This window comes from Anser cygnoides, chromosome 2, assembly GCF_040182565.1.
Source record: "Anser cygnoides isolate HZ-2024a breed goose chromosome 2, Taihu_goose_T2T_genome, whole genome shotgun sequence".
Lineage (NCBI taxonomy): Eukaryota > Metazoa > Chordata > Aves > Anseriformes > Anatidae > Anser > Anser cygnoides.
In genome coordinates this window covers 161,282,230-161,309,610 of record NC_089874.1, presented here as the reverse complement: position 1 = coordinate 161,309,610, position 27,381 = coordinate 161,282,230, and the positions used below count along the sequence as shown (strand labels likewise).

At 48.2% G+C, this 27,381-nt stretch overlaps 1 protein-coding gene across 13 annotated transcripts in view; it reads right to left on the bottom strand.

The window, feature by feature from the left end:
* ADGRB1 (adhesion G protein-coupled receptor B1) overlaps nucleotides 1-27,381 on the bottom strand; it is a 259,849-nt gene that overhangs the window by 168,710 nt on the left and 63,758 nt on the right. For all 13 annotated transcript variants that reach the window (XM_048048948.2, XM_066990793.1, XM_066990795.1 and 10 more), the window contains exon 2: nucleotides 17,607-18,527. In XM_048048948.2, the coding sequence (XP_047904905.1) occupies nucleotides 17,607-18,354 (748 nt within the window). In that variant the 5' untranslated portion in view covers nucleotides 18,355-18,527. The remainder of the gene's footprint in view (nucleotides 1-17,606; nucleotides 18,528-27,381) is intronic.

Genomic DNA, 27,381 nt, shown 5'->3' with positions numbered 1-27,381 from the left:
TCCAACATGTATTTTGCAGATAATTCCTTCTCTCCGTTTTAAGTTCAGCAGCTAATATGCCAGAGCAGTGACAGTCTCCAGCAATGATTTAATGGAAGAGAAAATATGCTTCTCCTGTGTCACCTTTAAGAAGCACTCAACACGAAGGAGGATGGGGAAGAAGCACTTGAGATGTGGGGACCCCATGGTGGGTACCCAACATTGGCCAGGCTGTGGCTGTTCCTTCTTCCTCCTCTTTATACCGACAGGCACAAGTGGAAAGCAGGGTAGGGATGGGGCTGTCATGGGAGCACGTAGCTAATAACAGGACAGGAGAAGCTGACATCCCTTTAAATCCGAAATTCTGTTTTGAAAAGATTTCAAAATGAGATGTGAGCCCTCAGAGTGCTGGTAATGTAGCGATGAGCCAGCACAGTGACCATGTCAGATTAGCAGATTTTGTACCCTTTGTTGATAATCCCTAACACCTATGGGACATGGGAATAAATCTGTGCTTTTCAGGCAGGAATTGTAAACTATTTCCCAGTTCTTCGGCTACCCTGGCACAATATAGTAGGTGAGGATTAAAGACGGGAGAGATACTAAGATGTGAATAAGAGTTTCATAAGTAGCTAAAAAATTGTTTTTTCCCCTAAACTGGATCTATCTATGTTTCTCAGAGCAGCCACACAACACAGCTGTGCTGAAAAGAGGCCCATAAAGCTTATTTTGCCCAGCACCAAAATGCAGCTGGTTCTGATGTGCCAGTTGCACACCAATTTCTGACTGCACAGAAGCATGGGGAAAGCTACGCTCCAACAGTCATTGCCCCCATACCGCCGAAACACTGAGGAATCAGGACCAGTCTGAAGATGTTTTCCAGGACAACCTTGATCCTGTTGTGATGAGAATCTGCTCAGGGATAGGAAAAAGAAGAAGAAAAAGAAAAAGAAGAAGAAGAAAAAAAAGGAAAGAAAAAGAAAAAGAAAAAGAAGAAGAAGAAAAAAAGGAAATAGGAAAAAGAAAAAGAAAAAGAAAAAAAAGAAAAAGAAAAAGAAAAAGAAAAAGAAAAAAAAAAGAAAAAGAAAAAGAAAAAGAAAAAAAAAGAAAAAGAAAAAGAAAAAGAAAAAGAAAAAGAAAAAGAAAAAAAAAAAAAAAAAAAAGAAAAGGAAAAAAAAAAGAAAAAAGAAAAAGAAAAAGAAAAAGAAAAAGAAAAAGAAAAAGAAAAAGAAAAAAAAGAAAAAAAGAAAAAGAAAAAGAAAAAGAAAAAGAAAAAGAAAAAGAAAAAGAAAAAGAAAAAGAAAAAGAAAAAGAAAAAGAAAAAGAAAAAGAAAAAGAAAAAGAAAAAGAAAAAGAAAAAGAAAAAGAAAAAGGAAAAGGAAAAGGAAAAGGAAAAGGAAAAGGAAAAGGAAAAGAAAAGAAAAAGGAAGGGGAAGGGGAAGGGGAAGGGGAAGGGGAAGGGGAAGGGGAAGGGGAAGGGGAAGGGGAAGGGGAAGGGGAAGGGGAAGGGGAAGGGGAAGGGGAAGGGGAAGGGGAAGGGGAAGGGGAAGGGGAAGGGGAAGGCGAAGGGGAAGAGGGAAAGGCAAAGGCAAAGGCAAAGGCAAAGGCAAAGGCAAAGGCAAAGGCAAAGGCAAAGGGAAAGGGAAAGGAAAGGAAAAGGAAAAGGAAAAGGAAAAGGAAAAGGAAAAGGAAAAGGAAAAGGAAAAGGAAAAGGAAAAGGAAAAGGAAAAGGAAAAGGAAAAGGAAAAGGAAAAGGAAAAGGAAAAGGAAAAGGAAAAGGAAAAGGAAAAGGAAAAGGAAAAGGAAAAGGAAAAGGAAAAGGAAAAGGAAAAGGAAAAGGAAAAGGAAAAAAAAAGCCGTCTAGTGACCATAAAGGCCAAGACTTCATCAAAGAGAAGGGTAAAGATGTTTCATCAGGACATTCGATGGAAATATCCCTAAAACAATACTAATTAAACTGATTAAATGGTTTTCTGACCCAAAGACAAATTTCGCTTGGAAATATTTGAGTTTTGCTGCATTTTTGTGTGAAAGAAGGAAAAGTTAGAAGCAAATGTTCTGTGGCAGACACTCCCACTGGATCCATTTTGAGGGGAGCAAGAGGACAAGAACTGGAAGTGTGCGATTTCTTGGGGGAGTTTGGAGGGGATTTTCAAAGACAGAAAAAAAAAAAAAAAAGGTGGGGAATTCTTGATCACTGTTTTCAAGTGTATGGCAATTTATGAGTTTTTAGGAACTGGTGCATGGTTCAAAAGGGAATGAAATATCCCTGTGTGAACCACGTGATACTCTGGAAAGAAAAGAAGCATTTGTATCCCTGCACTTGGATTGATCCAAGCTGGTTAAGGTAGAGGTTTGGTCCCTCCCTGCTGTCCCCAGGCTTTACAGGTTGACCCCAAAGATGAACAAACCCAGCCCTCACCCACTGGACCAGCACCCCAGCCCTTTTTTTGTTCCCTGGCTCCTTGCACCAGCTGCAGACCACCCTGCTCTGCCCACCACAGGCTGCCTTGGCTACAATGTGATATGCATCGTCTGCCCTCTCCCTGCATGTCCATGCTTCGGGGAGCTGATCTCATCCTCTAGATCCCTCAAAATGATAAAAAAATCAGTGGTCCATCTCTAAACAGCCTCCAAACCCCAAACACTGTCAGGTCTCCAAGAAGACAGCACCCTCATGTCACCCATCCCCTTCTTCACAGCGCTGATCAATGCACAGGAGAAAAAACGGCCCTTTAAATGCCCTAAACTGTCCAAAAGCAGCACACCAGGGACAGATTTAAGGCCTGCAGGAACGAAAACAACACTTTCCACCCCAAGTGATGGGAGAGCTTTGCTTGCAGCACAGCATATGCCATCTGTTCCCTCGCCCACAGATCCGGCCGCGCTGCGCAGCCGCGTCACCACAGTGCCAAGCACATGGCATTAGCGGCAAGGCAGCGCTTAACCCCCCTCTATCCCGAGCAAAAATCAGGCAACAGGACACCCTGGGAGCCACCACCATGCCTGAATTGGTGTGACACGGGACTGGGAGCTTCCAAGGAGGCTTCTGGCCAAGTGGCTTGCAGCCTCCGCAGAGATTTTGCAAGCCAACGGGGCGATCTGCAGGGTTTGGGCAGAAGGATCAGCACACACGCAAGCTTGCAGAGCAAAGGGAAGGCATCTGGGTTTGGCTCGTTGCTTTTTCTGGCTTTAGCCCATCTTGTTGTCACCAGGGAATCCCTTGCACAAAAGAGCAGTGAAGCTCCTTTGGGATCAAAACCCAAAAAGGGAGAGACCTGGAGCAAGGGTGGCAGAGGAAAACCTGCCTTCTATCCTTCCTCCTCCAGCTGAAACCTGCTTTGTTCCGAGGGCTCCCGCATCCCCGTTTAATGATCCACCCTTCATTTACATTTAATTAGAGGAATGAAAGCACCAATTAGCAAGATCTACGCTAAGTGCAAACAAAAGGGATCGCTGGGTGACTCAGGCACGGGGCAGAGCCAAGAGGTGGGGTGCTGCGGGCAGCTGACACAACCCTTAAGGCAGACTGAGGCCAGAAGGCACAATACAGCAGTCCCCTTTCGGACAGCCAGGTGCTTGCACCATGCTTTGGGATACCCCATAGATCCAGAGGAAGGGCAGAGGCTTAAGTACAGAGAAGGTGATGCTCAAGAAAGTCAGGGAGGAGCAGGAGGTATTACCCAAAGCTTCCTGGGAACGTCTTTGTTTCATTTAATTCCTCCTGCATCAACAGAAGAAATACTGAGGGATGCACGGGCTCTGACAGCACCCTCCCTGCAACGTTCTTGTGCTTTAGCCCTATGAGCCAGATCACCCAGAAACACCTCCACTGGAAATGAGATGGAGAGGAGCTTGTGAGGGCAAGCAGCCCAAGGGATGGGCTTATGTCAGGATTAACCTTGGCACCTCATTTCAACACAGAGACTATTGCTTCAGCTATAGCCAGTGGCAAGGTTATACTCGAGCTGAGCTGAGCCACCTCATCCCCCTGGATCCATTCCTCTTCCTCCAAATCAACTTTCTCTTTGGTGAAGACCCTGGATGGCGTATTCTGATGTCTATTACTGGATGAGGCAAACATTATCTGTCCCATCACGTACCTGGAGCTTTTGACCAAGAAGGGAACTCAAGGTGACTTGCTCAGATGTGAACATCTCCACGGGCTCCACAGAAAGATGGAGTTAGCCACCATGGCACACAGGACAGCAAGAGCTGAGAATCTCTACTGAAAACAGATCTGAGAGCCAGGACTCATGGGTTAAAGAGAACAACAAACCCTGTGCTGAAGTTGGGAGTCCCAGACTAATTAATGAAGGTTATGCTCAAACTGAGTTTTTACACTTGTGGTGCAATGGCACATCCTAAAACACGTGTGGTGGTAAATGAGTTCCTGTCTTCCCAAGATCTGTCCAGTTTTCTTCCTCTCCTACTGCTCTTAGTAAAATGCTGCAAAAAAAAAGGAGCAAGAATTTCCACATCACATGCATCCTTCTAACTGGTCTTCCCAGCTGCTATAAGAAACCCAACATCATCAAAGCCATGATGCTCCACAGACTTTGTTGACACACTTCCAGCTTTGCTGACACATGTGAGATGGATCCTTTGTTGGATGGTAGTATTGAGTTTCTCACCCACAGCTCATGCCAAAGAGAAACAGCAAATGATCCAGCCAGGACTGGGCAACATAAAGTGAGAGCAGTCTAGCACTTCAGCCGCCAAAAATGGAGCATCAAAGAGGTGGCAGCACCTTCAGAAGACAGGCTGTAGACTTCTCCACCAGATGATCTTAATAAAGTCTGGCCTGCCTGTGTGCTTGTTCATCCTGGTGTAAATCTAGAGACCTTTCCCCAAACCCAGCAGAGTGACCCCATATTTGCACCTTGGCAGCTACTGCTCAGTTCTGGCCCTTTCTTGACTTAGGATGAAAAAAACTCAATACAAGGCAGAAAACAAATAGAGTGATCTATGTGATAGATAGACACTCTCAGGGCACAATACAGTTTATCATTAAAACGCTGAAAACCTACAGGAAGTGATTAAAGATGTTTTCTCTGCACCACCCCCGTGCCTCATTTAATGCTGCACAGCCCCTCTCTGTCTAGCTGCCAAGCAGCCTCAATGCATGGGTATCAACCCATAAAAGATGATCCTTTCCTAAAATATAAGGAAGCAAGAGCAAAGAATAGGAGGGTAAAAACAAGGTTAAACGACCAGGGTATACAAATGCCTTGATTTCTTCAAGGTTATAAGCAGATGCACAAAAAGAGCACAGGACTCCTGGTCCAGCATCCTTGGCACCCCTCCCAGCACAAGACCACAGCTAAGCTGGGTGCAGAGGTCCGTGTCACGAAGCACGGATGGCACACTCAGAATATAAATTTAATTTCAGCATGCTGCACCATAAGAAAACACCCACATAGAGAGAAGTTTCATCTAAGATTATTTTTCTCCCCTCCCCCCTTTTTTTTTCCTGGCAAAAATACATAACTGGCAATACCAGATGTTTCAAGAATTCATACATTCTGTCAAACTGTTTGTCTTAAATAAAAGCAAAATCCAATGCGGCAACATAGAGTCAATATTTGGGTTTTTAAACCCAGAAATATTAGGGAGAGAAGTTGGTCAAAACCTTCCCTCTATATTATTTAGAAAAAGAAATATATATATAAATATAACAACCCAGACTCACAGCAAAGCATTTCCAGGTTCAGCAAAAGACCGCATTCAGCCCCAAATTTTCACAGCCCTGAAGTGTCCACCTCCACCTTCTAGATGCAAACCACTGCCCATGGCAGAGCCTGATGCACATCCAGAGGAAATAATCACCCCCAAGAGCCCTTGTAGATTTATCCCATGCTCCACATTTATAAAAACACATTGCAAAGTGATGTTCAGGGGCACGTGAGTTATGGAGGGAGCAAGGGATAAATGACCCCCGGCTGTCATTTCTGTGTATCTTTCAAATGTTTGTTGAGGAAAGGTATTAGGATTTTTACTTCCTAGTTCCCTTTCAAGAACAAACAACAAAAATGTGTTGTGCCTCGGGCAGTCTTTTTATTATCTTACATACAGTTCATGCAATAAAGTCTGTTAATTAAAACATGAATATTTAAAATGGCTTTCAAGAATGGCAGCCTTATCTCACCGGAGGGAAGAAGAAAAAAAGAGGGGAAAAGAAAGGGGGAAAAAAAACATGGTAAAGCACAAGAAAGGCATGTGATAGTTCATTTTGCCAGAGGAGTATTCAGTTATTGAACTGCTGAATGAGTGCATTTTCCCCAGCTGACATGAGATGTTCATTTGCAGCAAGAGGGGCAGGGCAGAGAAAGGGATGGAGTGGAGGCAAAGGAGAATGGGTAGAGTGTTAATTAAGATGTGAGAAGGGTGAAGCTGTTTTTTTTTTTTTTTTTTTTTTTTTGTGAAGTTGGGATTTTCTCAAAGTCATGGGCCTGGAAAGCAGAACAGCCACAACTGTCTGCTGCTTCGGGGCTGTTGTGACACCAAGAAATGATCGGAGGTGAGATGAGGGTCAGCATCCAATATCTGCCTTGGAGTAACTTTGCTCCTCAAGAACATATCAAAGGGTCTTGGTGTAATGAGAAACATACCCCAAGGTAGAAAGGAAGAGAAGGTGTGGGGTGTATGACGGAGTTACGTGTCTGCATGTGTAAAACAATGCACAACTGGAGACACCCAAATTCATCTTCACGTGCTGCATGGGGCTTGTGCATAAATGTCCACATCTGAGATGGGGTGTGGAGATGCTGAGGAACAGCCCAGAGACTCCAAAGCCACAGCTCCAGTAAGGACGCCAGTACAAGAAACTTGCAGTGCCCATGTTGCACAGAGGGGTGCTGCAGACCCTCCTGGCGAAGCCATGGGTCAAATGGTTGTGCCAGCAGAGGAAGCGATCTAAGGTAGAGGTGGTTTTAACTGAGAAGGGCCCCTGTTCAGCTCCCCACTTTAGCACATCCTGGGCTTTGAGCAGATCAGGAGCCCTTTGCAGAGCTTTGCTGTGGGACAGCAGAGGGAAGCATGTCCCACCAGCAAAGTGGCCATAGGGGCAGCTCAGGAAACAGCAAAAGAAAAAAAAAAGGTTGATACCCATGCATTGAGGCTGCTTTCTTTCTCAGAGAAAGTCCTAGTGTTTGACGATTTGCTCCTGCAAAGAATGAGCACAGCCACGAGGTTTCTCCCACCCAGATTTCTCTGAACGTCCGAGAACCCCAGAGCAGGACCTGCCTGTCCCCTGTGAGCACTAAGCCATGCACGTTGTCCTCTCTCACCAGGCTGCCAAGCCATCATGGGGAAATAATTAGCTTGCTTTGAGGGGGTTAACACAAGTTGTACATTTCCCAGGAAGGATCCCATAAACATCAACAAAGCCAATTTCTTCCAAAATGCACAGTGACGTTGATCTAGAAAGTGAGTTGATGAGCCCACGGGGGGCTTTCAGCAAACCACGAGGCGAGACACAAGTCCCAGATTGCCCTTCCCACAGCTCCTCCTTCCCACTGCTGCCTCCTGGCATGGAGAGGATGAAGCATGAGTCAGCCCCTTGTTCCAGCAGCGAGTTTACACACTGAGGGTCCCGATGGACTCACAGCCACTCCAGAATTGGAAGCAGCATGTCCTGTGTCTCCCCATGCATCCAGTTATGGGACACCCATGGGGCTTTGGACTTTTGGACACGTTCATAGGTGTGCACAGGTGTGTGGCTGTGCAGGGATGGCTGTAGCTGTACATTTTCACATGCATTTACATGGCTGTGTGTCCATTCCAGAGCACGTGTTTCTATCTGCTCAGCAGATGGTCATGCACGTGCCTGGAGGGACATTCATGCCCACACGTGTATCTGCTTGCCCTGCATGGAGTTACACCCTCATACGCAGGCATGATTATGTGTGCACACACACTTGGGCATCCATGTGTAAATCCACGTGTTTGCTCCTGGATGTGCTTCTCTGAAGCAGAGAGAAAAGGGGCAAGGCAAAATCCCCTCCAGAAGCCACTCAAGCCTCCAGCACTACACGGGACATTTCTCCTGAGGCTTCCTGCTCACCCTTCTCAACTCAGCCCTGCTCCAGTGACCACAACCCACTCCTGCCTTGTGACCCGGTCCTTTTCCCAGGGCTGTGACCAACGCTCCAGGTGCATCTGGCATTGCACAGCTTGAAAGAGGCTGCAGAGCAGTCCTGTTGTTACAGGGAAGGCTGTACATATTGGGCTTGTACTCACAGGGATGCTCCCCTCCCACAGGCACTCAACACAACTCTTTCCCATAAAACATTCCATCATATGACCTGACTCACTAAAAAAGTAGCTAGCACATCAGTTATCTGGCTTCTTTGGCCCACCAGCCAGGCCAGCAATGCTCCAGAGATGTTATCTCCTGTCCAGTGAGTAATTAAGGAACTCAGATGGATGGTAGGACAAAGCTGGTGACATTGGTGCAAGGTGAGGGTCATGAGGGATTTGGATACAATGGGAGGAGCTGGAATTGTCCCAGTAGGAAAAGAAAGGACTTCACGTGGTAGGAAATCAGTCTTCATCCTTCCCATTATTCAAAAGGCCATCTTTTTAAGAATAGAAAGGACAGCATGCCACCTTGACCTCCCTTCTAGGACATTCGGGACATCATGCAGAAGACTGGAGGTTGTGCTGAAAGACCTGCCAAAGCTTTATAATCAGTCTCTTCCTCCATCTCGCAGCAAGTAGAAGGCATTACTTTATGTCAGAGAAAAGCTCCCACCAAGCTTGTCAGCAGCTCCAGTGGCGACAGGCTCAAATCACAGCGCTGCCGAGCTGCCTGGGGACGGAGGTGGGACCGAGCAGAGCAGCACGTGGCACGCAAGAGCTGCTGAGCGAGAAAAGCCATCTCTGCCCTGACAGCTGGTGGCATCCATCGTGGCTCTCCCAGGGGGTCTTTTGTTCTCCTTGACGGTTCCTCAGCTGCGGTGGTCTGCAGGGGCAAGCAGCCGAGCTCCCCGAAGGGGCCTTCAAGCTCCTCCATGGCCCAGAAGCACAGAAGCATGAAATGCAATCTCTTTAAATATCTCTCTATGGTTACCTGGGGACTGTCCTGGTCCCTGTGTCTTTTCTTCTTCAGTGAATACCTTCCCCAGCAAGAGAGACAATTTTTCTGAACAGCTCCTCTGCTGATCTGTCTGCCTTCCTGTTATTCTCATTAACAATCTCAAGCCACATCACCATCCGTTGATCTTGGCTGACCCTAATGCCTGGTAGCTAGTCAAATTTCAGGCCAATCAACAAAGGTGCCCCCCAGTTTTAACAACTGACCATTAAGGATGAGGGTTTGGAGAGGTTAAGAAGGCTGACTAACTCATCTCTGCTGGGGAAGGTGGTCGGCTGGGCTTAGGTGCTGCACTGCTGGGAGGTGATGGAGCCATCACAACCACCTACTCTCTAGGTCGGATCACCCCTGGCAGGGCTGTGCTGATGCTAGATATGACGTGCTAAAATTCACTTTTGGCATTTACATGGCTATGCACAGAGCACAGCCTCATGGGGCTTCTCCCAAGCTGGAGCCTCTCCCAGCCCAGCAGAGCACCCTGAAACCTGCTTTGCTGAATGCTCAGTAAAATGCGTCCATGCACAGTATTGCAGGAAGCTAAAATGGAAAATCAAACTAATGAAGAAACAAACAAAGCAACAATCTAAATGAAGGAGGAGGCAGGGAAAGAGAAAGTGTTTACGGGCAGAAATAAATCGTCTTCAGCCACTTTTATTGACGTTCCTTTGACAGACTCAGTGCATGCACTGCAGAAGCCAAATGCCAGCAGTACATCTGCAAGCAGCAGGCCTGGCCCCTCAGCGTTAATGCTTTCCTGCTGGGTGAAGCCAACGATGGCTTGCCAAGCACACATCCACAATGGGGAATCTAGTGCAGATGTCCCCTCGGTCCAGCTCTGCAGAGATCATTAACCCACTGCATTTGGGGACCTTAGTCCTAATCCCAGGCTAACAGGCACCAAAAGCACAACTGGTGCTGGCCTCATGGGCAGGAACTGGTCCTGAGCTCTGGGCTGTTACTCTCCTGACACCTCCCTATACCAGGACTATTTTTCCTTTACATAGATACATGATATATAGGCAGATAGATAGACACAAAGCCGAGCTCTGTGCCCAATGACAGAGCTGCCTCCTTCCCACCTGGGCTCTAGGTTGGGCCATCATGGAAGTCCCTGATGGATAAGCTGAACTTGCACTAGTCTTTCCCATGGCACATGTACCATAGTGCCTTTCCTCAACACCTCCAATTCTTGCCACAGAACTGGCTGAAATGGGATTCTGTTTGTGATCTTGGTCACACCAGTAACTTTGGTAGAAAAACTCTGGTTCAGCCAGACTCGTATTATGGGAAAGGGACACCAAAGCTTGGCCTCAATTTCATCCACAGGGCATAAAAAGTTAAGTGCACAGAAATTACTGCATAGTGCTCTTCATGTGGCTGTTTTTTTTTTTCTTTTCTTTTTTTTTTTTTTCTTTAAGCCATGTCTCTGTCCTGTAGCATCTAGATTTAGGACCAGTGAAATCAAATGGAGGATGCACCTATGCCCTTGACTGGTTTTTCATGCTTTCAGTGCAGAATCTTCCTCTTGTCTTGGCATCTTCAACACAAAACCAGACAACCACTCTGTCCCCAAAGCTGACGAGGGGGGAAATGCCGTCCTCCGTCCATTAAAACAAAACAAACAACAGCATCCAGGCTGGCGGAGGCCAGGGCATCCCCCTCCTCAGCCAGGCAAGGAGACAAACCCAAGGACTCGCACCAGTCCTTTTGGTCCTGCTGCAAGGCAGAGAGGGCTCAGCCAGCCTTCCAGCTGATGGCCATTCCATCCCCGTGCTTTAAGACCCTACCACACTCCTTGTGTGCCGTATGGTGTCCACACACCCAAGTTGTTAGAGCATTTTGGCTTTGGGAATCAGCACCAGGCTTTTCTCTGTGCCAGAGAAACACGGTGGGACTTCTGTGGGACAAAGCAGCCACCCTGCTAGGACATCCCAGTTTGTTCAGGAGCCTGAAGCCGCAGCTTTCATCCATCCAAGTTGTTTTCCTTCCTTTTTGCTTCCAAGCATTGGGAATATCCCAAGCTGTTAACCCTTCATTTGACGGCACAGATCACTTGAGGCCCACGGGGAGCATCCAGTTTAATGAGCTGTGTGGCAATTATTGCTCCATCAAAACCAGAGCCAGGGAACAAAAAAGGAATATATTTAAACTCAACAGATCCGCAATTCTGATGCTGTGCTAAAGGTTGTCCTTTCCTAGCTCGTTTTTTTCACCGTGATGGCAGGCTGAAGTGTGGGACGTCAGTGTCAGATGGCTGCCTGCACCAGGTTCAAGGAGACTGGAGGTGACATTGGCAGAGCCACTCTGGGGACACACAGCTGCTGAATGCCCCCCCAGGTTACAGTGTCACAAAGCCACAATAAATGGTACCTGCTGAGAATCCAAAAACAGTTTTCTGGCTTTTTTTAGCCCAAACTTACTTCAGCACAGCCTTGGGGATGTACAGGCTCATAGAAGCCAGAACCAGCACCCATAGATGCTGCACGATTTTGCTGAGGGCACTCATGGATAAGGTCTCAGCCTTGATGTGTTTCTGTTTACGGCCTGTTAGGAAAGATCAGAGCTCTTCTCCCCTCCTGGACCCATTGTCTGCTAGACCTTTACAGCAGATGGGCTATGCACAGCCTCTGCTAAATCCAAAGTCTATCTAGATGCAGAAAAACAACGCTGAAAAAGGGAAAACTCTCAGCGAAACCTGGGAGAAACCCAAGAGCCCCATCAGCCAAATGATATGGGATCCTCCAGGTCAGACAGCTCAGTGCCAATGAAACCGACGAAGGTCAGGCACCCTCAGCAGGGAATGAGGCACTTGAAAAGCTCTGTGGATCCAGTTCCCTTGGAAAGATAATGTTCCCCATTTTTCATCCTGCTCTGATTATTTAAATACATCAGAGGTTAAGGGTGGGTGGTGAAAAGGGCCAGGAATTGCTCTGTGCACCTTCCCTTCTGAGCCATTAGCATCCTTGTTCTCACTTTCAGCAGTTACAGCTGTAAAGCTCCACTGCAGATGTGATGATTTTGAATCTGGTGCCTGTGCTTCCCTGCAGTAAATTTCACCCCATATTCACATACAAAACGTTTGGGGGCAGCTGCTATGTGCCCTGAATATGAAAGGATGATAAACAATAATGAACGTAAAAAAAAAAAAAAGAAAAAAAAAGGAAAAAAGTGCATAACTGAGAGGCTGAGCCCTTCACCAGGGCTGCTACTCATTAAATTACCCATAAAAGTCCCCTCGTAGCAATAATGGGAGTAGTTGCCTGTAAAACTCCCTCAGCAACTGGATGTAAATTCCACCTTTAGTCTCCCTGCTACAACAATAGCACATTCTGATGGTAATTGCAGATGTTTCTGCATTGTGATCATGTCCACAAGCTGCTGGGCTCACAATGGAACTGATCGCTTTATTTTTCTCATTTTTCTACCCCTATCTCCTAAATAGGATATCTCCATACAGATGCATGCACGAGTGGATTTAGTGCTGAAACAACACTGCGGATGCAGGAAATCTCTGCTCTGCTGCTGGAAAGATCCCAGATGCCACGTAGGCTTAGGTTCCTGCCTAATTGCAAGGTTTTTAATGATCCCAAAGGGAAGAAGTGGGGCAAGCAGGGATTTTGCAGATCATTTAGGACTGAGTTTTCAAACCACGTCAGGACTGCCCTTTCTAACACCTACAAGGAGCTGCCCACACTTGCCCTGTCCACGGAACACCCCAATAACCATACACACGATGGACAGTCCCATCAGGAGCTGCTCATATGGGGATAGCTGGGATTCTCTGCAGGAGATAAGGGGAGGAAGATCTCCCATTTGTAAGATGCCAAGCTATGTTCAACTTCCTCCAGGAGCTCCAAAGTGCTGTCAGATCTTTCTCACTGCTATTAAGGTTTGGTCTTTAAAGGGGAAGAAGACAGGTGACATCCCTAATGCTTTACACAGGGTAGGAAAATTTCATGTAGAGAGCAGAAAGCAGCCCTTCCTTGCCCCACGTTTTGCTGGGGAGCTCTCACTGCAGCATTGCTCTGCTCTCAAAGATGTACAGACCGGGGCAAACGCAGACAACTGGGACAAACACAGATAGAGCGGTGAGGAGCTGGAAAGCAGCACACCTTCCCCAGCACACACGAGTCTATGCCAGGAGGGAGAAGCACTGAAACCGAGCTCAACTCCCATGGCCACTTGGTTTGTAAACCCCCAAATGAAGCAAATCCAAAGCCAAATTCCTTTTCTCCACCAGCCCAGCTGTTCTTTGGGCCTGGGGGGACTATTGCTGGGAGGGATGGAGTTTGTAGTGGAGGCAGAGGTCAGTGGAGAGGCTTCAGAGGCCACCCCTGGGCAATTACTCACAGCTCTTTATCAGTCCCCAAGCTTTCCTGCTCACTACATCTGACCACAAACACGGGAAATGATTTATTGAGTTATTCCTGCCCCAAGAGAGGTTCAAGGGCAGGAGGGCTGTGCCAACCAACATGAATCCTGCAGCAGGGATGGAGGCAGCTGCCTTGACCCTATACATCTGGCCCTTTTTCCGCACTAGGGACCTCCTTCTGCAGTCTCTCCAAGCAGAATCTCAACCCTGCCGAGGAGATGCTATGCTTGGCCAGCAGAGCCAGCCAGGCATGAAGCAAAGCTCCCAAAAATGACTGGCAGCTCAGAGGATGTGTGGATTAAATGTGAGTGAGAGATTTATGAACCTCAGCCCACTTAACGCAGCAGAGGTTAAGAAGAAACTCGTTCATGGGTCTATAAATGCCTCTCCACTGTACAGAATGGACACAAGATGATTTCTTAATCTAGCAGGCAAAGAAAAGCATCTCTGGGCTGGGAAGTGAAACATCACAAAAAGTACAGCAATGAAGTGATTGAGCATTCAGGGGGAAGGAGGGACTGCATGAGTTGAGAGCAACGGGGACAGAAAAACAACGGAAAATTTTAAAGGCAGGATAATCCCCAGCACTTCCAACTAGCTATGTCCTGATTTATTTTATTTTATTTTATTTATTTATTTGTTTATTTATTTATTTATTTTGAGAATGAAGCAGTTCTCATTTCTTTTCAGTTTCAAGCTCTTCGCTGGAATGAATTGGTGAAATTCTCTTGATGAGGCTGATCAGACTGGTTCGTCACAGAAATCCCTCCAGCACTGAAGCCGTCTGCTCTACCAGGAAGCACACAACGTATTTCAGGGGCACACGATTAGCTCTGTTTTGCAGTCTGCATCATGAATCCCCCCCAAGACCGGGGGTCTGAAGAAGAGGAGGACCAGCATTTGTTTCACAGCTGCCTCTCTGGGCTACCACAAAGTGACAGCGAAGCAGTGGTCTTCCAGGAACAGATTACAATGAGACAGGACTAATTAGACATTCATTAAGTACCTAACTCAGCACAGCACTTAAGCACACATTTAACCTTCTCTCATTACGGTGTCACATCAACGTCCCATTTAAAGCTCCAGCTCTTGTTACAGTGAAACCAGCTCACATCTGGGAGGGCCACCAGGATTTCCAGACCTTCGAGCCCCAGGGCCCCACATTTCAGGAAGCTTTCCCATCTGCAATCCCACAGGGCCCCTCCCCCTAACCTATGGGGATGCCTATCCCGGGAATCTTGGTTGTCTTTCCCAAAGGGGAGTTTGCCTCTAAACTTTAGGACCTACAACCAGTCTCTGCCTTCTTCCCATCCTGCTTTAAGCAGACAGAGGGGATCTGATGCTGCCCAAAAATATTTATTCTGTTTAGTTGTATTCTGGAAAAAAAAAATATATGTATATATAAAAAAATCCCTCTTCAAAGCCTTTCTGGTGTAGCAGCTCGAGGTAGCTGCAGCAAGGAGTGTTGCTGTGGGGAGTGGGCTGCAGCTGCCGATCCATCTCCAAGCCTGTCTTGTTGATCACCAGGACAAGCTCCGTTTGCAGCAAGACCCCAAAATATCTCCTGCCGCCTCTGTACCCTGACAGATTCTTCTCGTTCCCACCACCGCCTGCCGTAACCTCTGCAACGTCTGCGTGGGACGCAGGGTGCAAAGGAGGTGGCTCGCCAAACCCAGGAAGAAAATTTGGAAGCAAAATCTCTTCTTCCCCCAGGCATTGACGATGTGGACAAGGAGGGGATATGAAGGCAGTTTTGGCAGAGCCACTTTGTGAAGACCCCTTCTGATTGTCCACAGTTGCTCTTTGGCCACCAAACGTATGTCCAGATCTGTTCTTGGGCTGCTCTTGAGCATCTCCAGAGAGCAGGGAGAGGAGAGCATCTAGTCCAGCACATGGCCACGGGGGTGTGTTCTCCATCCTTCAGGAATGGAAAATATCCCAGGTATAGAGGAGGCACATTGGGATAAAATAGGCTCCACATTTTGTGGTGTCTGGGTATCTGGCAATTCCTTACTTGCCGTGAAAGTCACCAGACCAGACTAGTACAGCACACACATACACCCTTGTTCAAAGACAAAAGTGTCAAGACAGGCTCCAAAAAAAAAAAAGACTCAGGAAGCAGCAGGAAAAAAAAAAAGTCGTTAAAAAGAAGAAGAATGCTACAAATACTATCATACAATCAGGACAACAATAACAGCATTAACCAGCAGCAGTGCTCAGAAATCAGAAACCCCATCAAAATATTCCACCCACAGAACTCTGTTAAGGGATCGCTGGCTCGCTGTCCAAATTGGATCTCGCCTCCATCTTCCTGATCAAGCCTTTGCAAAAATCAAAACAGACACAGTGACAGACAGAGCAGCACATGGAGAGGCCGGGCACCCTGCAAGCTTCGTTTCCATGTAGATGGCATCCCACCAGTAAAATGCTAATTCTTTGTCTTCAGCACGGAGCAGATGTGAGCAGCCAGCAGAAAATAATAATAATAATAATAATAAAATAAAGTAATCTACACTCTCTACAAATATTTGACAACCCAAAAGGATTTAGATTCAACCACCTTTGAGCCTCTTTCATATTTATTTTCTGGGAACATTCGAGCACTCAAGCTGGACTAGGAGAGATCTTTACAAAAGCCAATATTAAGCCTGAATCGCTTCAGGATTTGCTGAAAATCTTTTTTCAAATTTCACCTCTGGTTGCGATGAAAAAGGTCACGCTGCTCGGGTTGAGTGCATAAATCTTCCAATCAGCCAAGGCAGAGCGTGGCACCTGACTGAAGGAGGCTCACATCGCTCCGAGGAGGCGGGCAGCGCGGTGCTCCTCGCAAGCTGTTCGCACAGGAGGAAAAGGGCACTGCAAAAAAAATCTGGGATCTGGGGAGCGACCAGCCCCGTGTGCTCACAGCCAGGGTGAGGGGCATGGTGAGGAACTAATTTGTAGGATTTACGGCTCGTCTGTGCGACTCCACGTATTGATTCACAGAGCGGCGAGAAACAAAATCTGCCCCAAAATACACCGATGGAAGCACTGATACCTGATCATATCCTAATCTCTGCAAGAAAATCACTCTGCCTGATAACCTCCTGCCTACCGCAAGCACATTTTGCCTCCTTCCACCTGCAGAAATGTGCAGAAACTCCCCCCCTGCCTGGGAGAGGGGCTGCAAAAGCCAGGCAGGAGCCCCCACGGCCAGCCCAAATGGGAATCTGCCCTCCTTGCTGCCCAAATTCCCATTTAGCAACACACCCCCGGTTTACATAAGCTGCCTGCTGGCAGGTGGGACGGGAGCGGATCTGACACAGCCCCTGAAATAGCGGCTTTGCTTTCTGACCCTCCAGTTCCCTCCAGCTTTGCGCGTCGCTGTGCCACCAGCGGAGATGGCTGCAAGGAGAGTTTCTCTCCCCGGCACAGTGCAGCAGTGACGCACCAAGATCGGACCTCAGGAGCATCTCATCCCTGTTCTCAACCCTTTCTCGTCTTCCTTCCTTATTCTCAGCCCTTTCTCATCTTCCTTCCCCATCCCTTTCATGGTCTCTTGGCAGGCACAACCTACATCACACCCAACATCCCAAGGAGAACAAAACACGGACCAAATACCCGAGGAATGAACCCAAAGAATGGCACCACATAGCCCCTCACAAGTAGCGTGGTGAGCTTTCTTTTTGAAAGCCTCCAGAAGGAAAATGAAGCTGAAATCCTGAGAACAAAATGAGCATGACTTCTGCTGTCTTTCGCTCAAACCGGCCTTGGGAATTAAGTTTTTCCCATGAATTTACAGGGTTGGTAGGGCTGCTGAGTGCAGCCCACCGTGGGAGGTAGCTTGCATCCTGCCTCTTCTAGGATGTTTCTAATTGCACTGGGGAACTGCTTGCCCCCAGGTACGACTTACCCTCAGCTTCAATGAAGCTGCAGAAGTAAAAAAAAGTGAGGAAAGGGCCCAAAGAAGGAGTGAAACAATTTAGGGCACACTTAGGGGAAGCCACTCATGAAAAGCCACCAGGGGTTGCCAGATCTGCCTAGCAATTAGCGAGGAAGTTTTTCATAGCAGGCATCTGCAGACTCGGATACACACATGGTGGGAAAAACATGAGACCCAGGAGGGGACAACCCAACCATCCCTCCCTCCCAAACCCCCCCGGCTGTCCCCTCACTCACCCAGGAACTCCACTCCGCTGCTGTCCTTCGGGCTGCTCATGCAGTTCTCCAAGTAAATCCCATCCTTGTAACAATCTTCCTTCTTCTTTGCGAGCCCCAGGATCTCGCTGGCTTGATCCAGGACCTCCCCTCCCGAGCAAGAGCAGGGGGTCTGCATAATGCCGCAGGGGTGGGAGCTGCTGCTGATGGCCAGGCACGCATCCAGCCACTTGCAGAGCATCTGGCACGCGGCTTTGCTAGGGTTCCTGTTGCCCACCACGAGGTATTCCACTGAGAAGTCCCTTTCCTGAGCCTTCGTGGGCTTCCACCGCACGGGTCCGTTCTCCACCCCCGGCGGCGCAGTCTGCTTCATCTGGAGGAACTGCTTGTTGGACTGGAGGAAGGCGTAGCGGGTGGACCCATCACAGAGCTTCAGCACGTCGTCGAAGCTCTCCATGCCCAGGTAGGTGCGGGTGGACTCCAGGAAGGAGTCGAACTGGTAGGTGCGGATGTGCTGGTGGTCACATACGCCGGTGGGTTTGAGGATCTTCATGTACAAGGTGTACCTCCGGGGGTCGGGGTTCTGGATAATCCAAGAGCAGAGAGAGGAGTTCAACGGGAAGACGGCGAAGGAGGAGAAATACCCAAAGAATTTCCCCTGGACCAAAGTGGTGCAGGGAGTTTGTGCCAGGTCCAGAGCGACCACGGTCCACACAAAGTAGAGTGGCGATACCAAAAGCAGGTTCAGGGCAGATCCAATGCTCCTCATCCTAGGTCTCTGGTCCTCTGGAACTCAAAGTAAATGTCAAGCAGGTGCCAGATCCTGGACATAACAGGGACCAGCTTAGAGGAAAAGTGAGAGTTTAAGAGGCTCTGAATCCGAAATCAAGCCAATCCTCCCATGTCTGGATTTGAGCTCCCTCCTGTGGCCATAAACAACACCTGGAAAAAAAGGGAAGGGAGGAAAGGAGGAGGGGAGAGAAAGAGAAAAGATTTGGGATTTGTTCTTTATTTTTTTTCCATTAACCCTTCGCAATGCCAAGAATCCATGCAGCATCCCCAGTCCCAATACATCTCTCTGGTGGGGTTTGCAGCCCCACATCACCCTCCACACGCTAGCTTTGGAGGTGTCCCCATCGCTGGGATGTCCCAGCCAGGGACTCCTTTTACTTCTCACCTTCCCAGCTCTTTCCTTTTACTGCCCTCTGGGCTCACATCAGGTAGAGGAAATTAGAAGTTTCCCCTTGGGTGAGGATTTCCCTGGCCCTGCAGCACGTATTTCCTCCAAACCAGGGCTGCTGACCAATTTTAAAAGGGCAGCTCTAACCTCAGGGAGGGAGGTTCCCCTTGCCAAACCTTACTGCTGAGTATCAGGATGATATCAGGAGCTTCCATGGTCTTAAAAACAAAAACAAAAACAAACACAAAAACAAAACAAGTGCTCAGATCCTCTGCATTGGAGCCCTGGGTGCAAGCAGCCCAGCTTCTCAGCTGCTAACATTGGGCTGCAACCCCAAAATAACTCCAGTCACCTGGGGTGTGCATCTTATTGATCAGGGGCCAAGATGGCACTGGCAGGAAGGAATTAGGGTGAATGCCCAGGCTATGAAGAGGGGCACTGATTGCAAGGGGGTAGGGAGACAAACATCTCCTCCCATCGCAGCCTGTGGCTCTGATCCTCTTCACACCCCCATCAATTCCACGCCACCCGCCCCCAAACCTGCCCTCTCCCACCCCGCTCTCAAGCTCTCCATTCCCAGACTGCAAACAGAGGAAGCTTTTGCAGCAGCCAGACGAATTCCCAGCAAATCTACGAGTTATGCAGCTAAACCCAATCCTGCCTCCCAGAAGGCACTTATACAAGAGATGAAGCCCACAGACCATCCTGTGCATTTGGGAGGAGACAGGCTCCTAGCCAATGCAAATGCAGCACCACTTTCACCTCTTGCTTTTGCTCCTCTATATATCAAAGTTTTGCCTCTGCATTGCCCCTCTTCTGCAAAAGCTTATTTTATTTTATTTTATTTTATTTTATTTTATTTTATTTTATTTTATTTTATTTTATTTTATTTTATTTTATTTTATTTTATTTTATTTATTTTATTTATTTATTTTTCCTGGAGAGGAAAGGGTTAGGGAACTGGAAAGTCAGATCTGCTGTTTGCAAACTGGGTTTCATCTGAGATTCAAATCACTGCAGCCTCTGCCAGCAGATTCCGGCATGTCTGTTAGACCTGACACTAATCAGCACGGAGTCCAAATGCATTTGCACTTAAATTTTTTAGAAGTCCGATCCCCACTCCCGATGGTGCTTTGCAGCCTGCAGAACTCTGCAGTGCAACCCTCCCCGTGCCAGCCTCGGGGGCTGGACTTCAGGAACAGCAGCCTGCTTAGCCGATGCAAAGCACCACTTGGTTGCAAAGAAAACCACAGGCATCAAGCAAACATCCTATAAATTTCCGGAGAGGTCATCCTGATTAGCAGGAGGGGTTGCCTGCAAATGACTGTGAATGTTTTAAATATCAGCTTCAGTAAGTGAAGCGTGCTTGCTTAGCTGACTGTGAAAGGGAGCAGAGAGTCTCAGACCCTTTGGTTCATCTCTCCCTCGTTGTAGGGCAGTGCCTGCGCAGCTCATGCTGTTCAGAAGTGGGCACAGCCTTGGAAAAGACCAAGTCTATCCGACCTTCCCACCACGAGCCAGCCAGGATCACCCTAACCTCTGGTCCAGCCCATGAAGGAAGCTGCAGGAACCAGCAGCGCCTCCATGGCAACAAGATGAGGAGGAGACAGGGCCGAGAGCTGATGGAGACCATCAGGATCCGGCCCCTGGTGGTGGCTTCAGCTTCTGGGATCCAGCCCAAGCCTCCCACTCTCCACGAACCTGACTTTTCTCACACCGGCCACATCCCTGTTACTGAACGAAGATGCACAAAACACAAAATGCGCACTCCCCTCGCCCCTTTTGGGGAAAAAAAACCACACACTGTAAAAGCCAACAAACTTTAACTAAACAGACCCGTTAATGGGACGCTGTGTTACGGTTGTTAGGTCTCAGAATTGATTTCCCCTGAATGCGGTCCCATCTGGAGGGTTTCACCATAAGGAGCATAAACATATTTTTTTCTCCTTCAGCTGATTCTTACTGAAGTAGGAATCATTCCTTAAAGCAACTTCCCTTCCACACTTGCACCTTTGGCCCAACACACGTGGTGAAGAAGCAATGGGCAGTTGTTTAATGCTGCATTCCAGCAAACAGATCGATCCTCCACGCTTAATCCCCCAAGGGGGATGCACACAAGAGGTTGCAGCCTGAGGCTGGGGAGTTGATATTAATTGCATGAAAAGACAGATTGTCCCACCGTGGAAAACCCTGTACCCATGGCACACAGGTTAATTTGCCCTTACGCCTGTGGTAGTTGCCACAGCTGGTGCCTAAGTAGCCCGGCTCTCTGCTATGCTCCCTCTTCCAGCGGGAGATGGGACTGGCAGAGAAGCCTTTGCTGGAGGAAATTTTGAGGACAGCAGGCGACTGTGAATTACCTTGGGCCATTCCTTGTTTGAGTTTTTCAAGGACCATTGGAAGGGCAAAAATGTTGCCCTCTTTATGCATGTACCCATTGAAAGACAAGTTTTCATCCCAAGCAACTGCAGAAAGAAGCTGATAAATTTGGTCTAAAAGACTTTCCCATCTTGATTTCCTTGCACATGTGTCCGAGGTGGTCAAGTAAAAGGTTTTAAATAGAGATTTGAACCAGCAGCACAGCCCATGTATCCTCACATCACTGCCCAAAGCCCCAGCAGTCTTTTTGTACTTCCTCTTGCTGAGTATTTCCGTCCCACCCTGGCACCCACGGGAGCAGGCAGGGTTAGAAACAGAACCAGATCGATCTTTGCAGCTTAAACAAACCCAGGCAGGGACCGAATCACACATTACACATAGGACCTGGACTGCTTGAGGGGTTTAATCACCTAGTTTGCACTGCTCCGTGTGAGTTTTGGAGCCCGCAAGCCTTGTCAAGCCTTTTGGTGCTGCACCCTCGTGTCCCACAGTTACGGTGAATCAAACAATTTGGGTCTGAAGCTGGAGATATCCACCACTTTCAACTCTGCTTGGTTTTGGCACACATCCGTGTGCCCCAAACACACTTCACCCCTGCCCCAGGAGGTGCTTTGCAGGATGCGTGCGCTGCCCAGCATCCTTCCCCACAGCAAGGGCAGCCTCCCTGCCTGGGCATCCACCGCTCTCCTCTCCTGTGCTGGTGGCAGGGGGCTCTCGGCGCAGCAGCAGCCTGGGTCTGGCCAATGGAGGGCACTGTTAGACACGCACACAAACACACACACACACACACTTTATAAAAAAAAATAAAAAATCAAAAGGAAAAAAAAACAGCAAAACCATGACTGCAGAAAGTGCGTCCTTCCCCGCTGCTGGCCATAGGACCTCTCCAAACAGCGATCTGCCAAACCTCAAATCCCTTCTCTCCTGCCCGTGGGCTCAGCTGTGCTATCATCCAGGATTTACCTCCCTCTGCTTTTCCTCTTCCTGACCTTGGCACACGGCTGACACCCCAGCGGGGTGAAAACCACTCTCATCAAGCTAATCTTCCTTTCCTGGAGCTTCCCATTTCCCTGCGAGAAATCCCCCGATATCAAACAAAATATCCCTTTTGCCGGCGGCGGAAAGCCACCTGGCCCTGAAAAAGCTCAGTCCCTTGTCACTGTGAGAAAACAGGGGAAATGAATATGCCCTGTCCTTATCCACAAAGAACTGCTAGCAGAAGGAAAAAAAAAATATTGCAACCACTTGGAAATATTCTTCGTGCTACAGAGGCGAGGGAGAGAAGCACGGTGGAGGTGCCTGGAGAAATATCACAACATCTGTCACCCAACAGTGCATGGGGAGGTCAGGAAGGGCTCAGACTTGGCACCTAGGGAGGGATGGAGCTTGGACCAGTCCTGGAGCATCCTCCATAAATTCAGTGCTTAAAATCAGGCTTTTCCTTAGTGTTATTTTTAATGATCTATTTTCCCTCTCTTCTGCCTTCTACAAGGATTTCCCTCACTCTGACCCTTCCCAGCAAGAGTTATCTACAAAGATTTGCCTTTATCTTCTGGTGGAAAGCAGGACCCAAAGGGGTATGAGGATGGACTGGTGGGTATTGCAGGACTGGGAAAGCCTTTAGGTCTTACCCTGACTTCAGTGCACATCCACCCCCTAGAGGGATTTCAGGTGAGGGAAACATCCTGGAAAGGATGCCAACCCAGCACATCTCCCTCGTGGAACTGCTCCAGTTCCCTGGGTCAGGTCTACCTCTGGACAAAATCCTGAGAGCTGAACTTGGCCAAAACCCCTTTGGAAAGCAGACGAGGGTCAGAAAACCAAGGGTCCAGCCCAGTTCCCCTCCTGCTGTTTCACATTTTTTCATGCACCCCTCATGACCTGGCAGGTTTATTCTGCTGCTACAGAGACCAAAATCCTGCTCGCTGCCTCCATCCATCTCAGTCTTCTGAGTGCAAGGAAAGCCTGATGCTCACCTGCCTGCCATGTTAATAAATGATACTTATACACACTAGCATCCTTCATCACAAATTTCTCTCAGCTCCATCCTGGAAAGGTACACGCTTTGGGGATAGACTCTGGTAGACTGGGACAGCCTACGGGAACAGCATGAATAGGATGGGGAATATTTGATGCCATGGTGGGGATGCTTGTGGGACAAAGTCCCCATCCCATTTCAATTTTCAGTGAAGAGGGGAGCTGGGGAGTGGGCTGAGAGATAAAACGTAGAAATGGATCAGGCTGGGGAAACGCTGGGGTGCTCTAAGAGGCTTTTAACCACTTTCAGGAGACTCCAAAGCTCCTGTGCCTTGGCTGAGCAATCAGATGTCTGACATCCTTCAGCATTGGCCTGATGGAGAGACACTGCTGGGGAGAGCCAGAGGGCAGATTTTAATCTTGACTGCGGGATTGGTGCTTGCTCCCATTTAAGAACCTCTGCCTATCTGTGCCTCAGTTTCCCCACCTGCAAAAATGGATGTAAAAAGCTGCCTCTCCTTTTCTTCAGTGATCTGAAAAGCTCCAGCAAGATGCTGAAGGTGGTGTTTCATTCCCAACACTCTAGGATTTCATCCTGATATCAGCTTAATAGCCTTAAAGATTTAAGCCTCCTCTCCAAAGTAAGTAAATTGAAGACGGGTCCATGGCTAAAACTGTCAGGCAGGGGTGCAGGGGGTCAAGCTCAGTTCCTGACTCTGAATTTTTATTTATTTACTTATTTATTTTTCAGTGAGTTGGTTCAGGGAGCACTGAGCAGCAGGACTGGACCCTAAAATGCAGGACCCTGAAACCCTTCCGTGGAGGAAAGCCTGGCAGACAAGGAGGGCCAGATGTGCTCCATCTGCTCCCAGATGTGGCTGCCCAAGGGAACCGAGCCCAGGGCTCTGCAGCACCTTCTGTTGGGCCCAACACAGCCGCGGCACGCAGATGTCATGTGTGTGCTCAGTGTTTTTTAACATCACCTCATCCGGAGCTGCAGCTGCTTGTCCTCGGCTGTCCTCTCACGGAGGGCAGCGCTGTCGGCACAGCCTGCTGGGAGCGCATCCGGGGTGGGAATTTCTCCAGGACTCCATAGCATGGAGATGGGTTAGATGCCAATGCATAACAAAGTCAAGGAGTCTACGGGGTTCTTGGCAGGAGACATCCAATGGGGGTCACGACAACATTACATTTAACATTGCCTCTTCCTCTGCCTCAGTTTCCCATTAGCAGAGCAGAATTAAACCCCAGTGGTCAAGTTAATACTGTAAAGGTACATCCCACAGTGGGTTTTTGGTGATGGCTGTCACACTGCTTCTGGGCATTTCCTCACCCCCAGGGGAATACACAACTCTTCTGACCCCCATGAGATGTTCAGTTCCTATCTCCTCCATGCCAGCACCACCTGCACCCCTTGGTATCCCCTTCTCCTGCTCATTGCCATCAAGGGTCCCACATTTTACCAAAAACACCTTGGATTCTCCCCAGAAAACCCTATAAACCTCCTTCTGTCCCTCTTGCTTTACTTTTGCCCATAAATGCTCCACAACCAGCCCCTTGAGACATTTTTCCTCTGTTCCCACCCCATTCTTTGGTGTGAAGGTTACACAAGAGGTCCTCTGAGGGCAAGGTCATCCTCTTGAGAGGCAGAAAGCCAGCAGGGGCCAGACCACTTCTCTCTCCACTCATTCCTGCTGGGGACTGGGCTACGATTGATTAGAAAGCCAGCGGGAGGGTAAAAGCGTTGTCATTAGCTGGGGAGCTAAATGGGAGCCCCTGGGGCTTGGGGTTGCTCAGGGGGCTCTGGGTGCTCATGATGATGCTCATGTCCGTGTAGTTAAATCGCCTGTCCCCAAAGCAGAGCAGCCTTATTGCAGTGCTTAATATCCCCTGAGCTGTGCCCACAGGGGTGGTGATTTTTGGCTGGGGACAAAGCCAGGCTAGGAAACGTCCTGAGATGTGCTTCAGGCTGCTCCACAATGGTGCAAGTCCTGGTGCCTCTCCAGTTTTGTACAGCAACCCTGAAGGTGCATAATGCTTGTTTATTCAATGCTGCAATCTCAGCAATTAAAACTGGATTGAGAATGTTTTCCTCTTCTGACACCAGGAATTCAGCTCATAATTTTAGGTATTCAGTTTCCAATGCTCGGTGAGAATGTCTATTTAAATTGCGTGCAGAAAGACCTTAACATGGTACTGCTCAGATTTGCAATTTTCTTATACGTCTCAGCAGAAAGAAAATGAAGATTCAGGGTGTAGGGAGAAAAAAAAAAAAAAAAAAAACACCTAAAATACAGGTCCTTTGAGCAAACCAGATACAAATCCCTCCCTTGTCTAACTTTCTCCATCCTTAGAGTCAGCAGCATGTAAGAATTTGAATTACAGGATTGGGCTTGCTATACAAGTGATTCCAGTTTCTCCTACACTGTCTGAAATAAGGGGCTGGAGTCCTCTGGTGACACCAGGTTGGGAGAACAGGAATGTCCCAAAGATATAGAGAGTGTAAAAACGTCTGAGCCAGAGCCTGTGAATGTGGAGCCCTTCTTGGAAGTTGAGCACAGGCCCTGAAGGTGGAGAGAAACAGGAATAAAAATGATTCCTTTTAAAGCCCAAGGTCCCTGAAGTTCTGGATCCAACCGTGACCTTGGAGCAGCAGGAGTTTGCAGCCAAAAAAAAAAAAAAAAAAAAAAAAAAAAACCAAAAAACAAAAACAAAAAAAACCTGATAAATATGTGCATTTCTACAGCACCTTGTCTCCAGGGGCCTCGAGGGCCATGGGGAGCAGCAGTGAATTAAGCCTCGTGACGCAGAAAGCCATCCTTACCGATCCCAAAGACCGAGCACAAACAAAAGGAAGTACTTTTTCACACGGCTCATAATTCAATTGAGGAACTCACCGCCACAGGATGCTGTGTAGGCTAAAGGTATAAAAGAGTGCCAAAACGGATTAGAGAATTTGTGGACGATAAGTCCATCAGTCGCTGTTAGACTTGATGGTCTGGATGCAAGTGCTGGTCCCAGAAATGTCTCCTACTCTTCCTAGGAGATCAGAAGGGGCAGCTGGGGGAAAACTTATCTTTTCATGTGCATGCAGACTTGCATGGGACATTCCTCCTTCCCTAAATAACCATTCCAGCATTTATAAGGGAGAGGTGTAGGGGTCTCAGCTACCTGAGCTCACCACACTGTGGAGCACGGGGCACCCGCCTACCCTGTTCCCTGGAGACCGCCCCCATCACTGCAGGCTCCTCAGGGCAGGGGCTGCCTTCCAGGCTCCCTGCAACAAACCCTAAAAAGCCTGTAGCCACACAGGCAGGCAAAGGGAAGCAATCATGGCAGAGGCACTAATGAGCCACTTTATTCCTTGCATCTCATCTATCAGCCGCACCACAAGCCGTTCGGGATTTACATAAATAAGCCAGATGTAAACTTTTCCCATTTTCAGTCTTTCTCTCCAGGAACCCTTGAGCAAAGGGAGCTGGGAGGGAGGATGGCTTAGTAGTGAGGGGCAAGCATGGTGGTTATCAGGAGGCACTTCCCCAAGCTTTATTTAATCACAAGAAATGGTGGAGGATGCTATGGAGTGATTTGTACAGCATCGGGAATGGGCTGGTTTGGGGCCGGTGTTGGTCAGCTCTCTGTGGGCAGCCTTGATGAAGATGAAGGATTGAAGGAGGAAGGCTTATATTTATTCTGAGAAGGGCTCAGGTGGTGCCTCATCACCGGGATGACAGCAGAGCCTGTGATTTTCACATGCTTCTTCATTTGTATGGGCTTTCCTTTCTGGCTGAGGACATTGGCAGACAGGACTATATTTAGGTTCCTATCTAACACACTGCTAAATGGACCACAGCTTCAAAGCCACATGCAGGCAATTCTGCTTCCAGTTTCCCCCTGAGTGATGTTGAGACTGCTCGTTCTGCTTCCAGCCCAGCACCTGCTTAGAGAAACCTCACCATAACTCACCCGCACGCAAAGAGCCAGGTGTTCCCCGGCACACCGCAACGACAAACCCACGTGTGCAGCTCAGGAATCAGCCTCGCTAAGGCAGGAATTACAGGAGAGAAAAAAAGACCTTCCAGGAACGTGCCAGGGGATGGGGATCACTGCTTTTTTTTTTTTTTTTTTGCCCAGAAGATAGGTTGGCCAACACAGTGGGGCAAGGTGGGTATCCTCCATCTCCCAGGACACTCCCAGGAGGGTCCGTCCTGCCTCCCCATTCAGTGATGGGCTGAAATCCAGCACAGGTTGGTGGAGAGC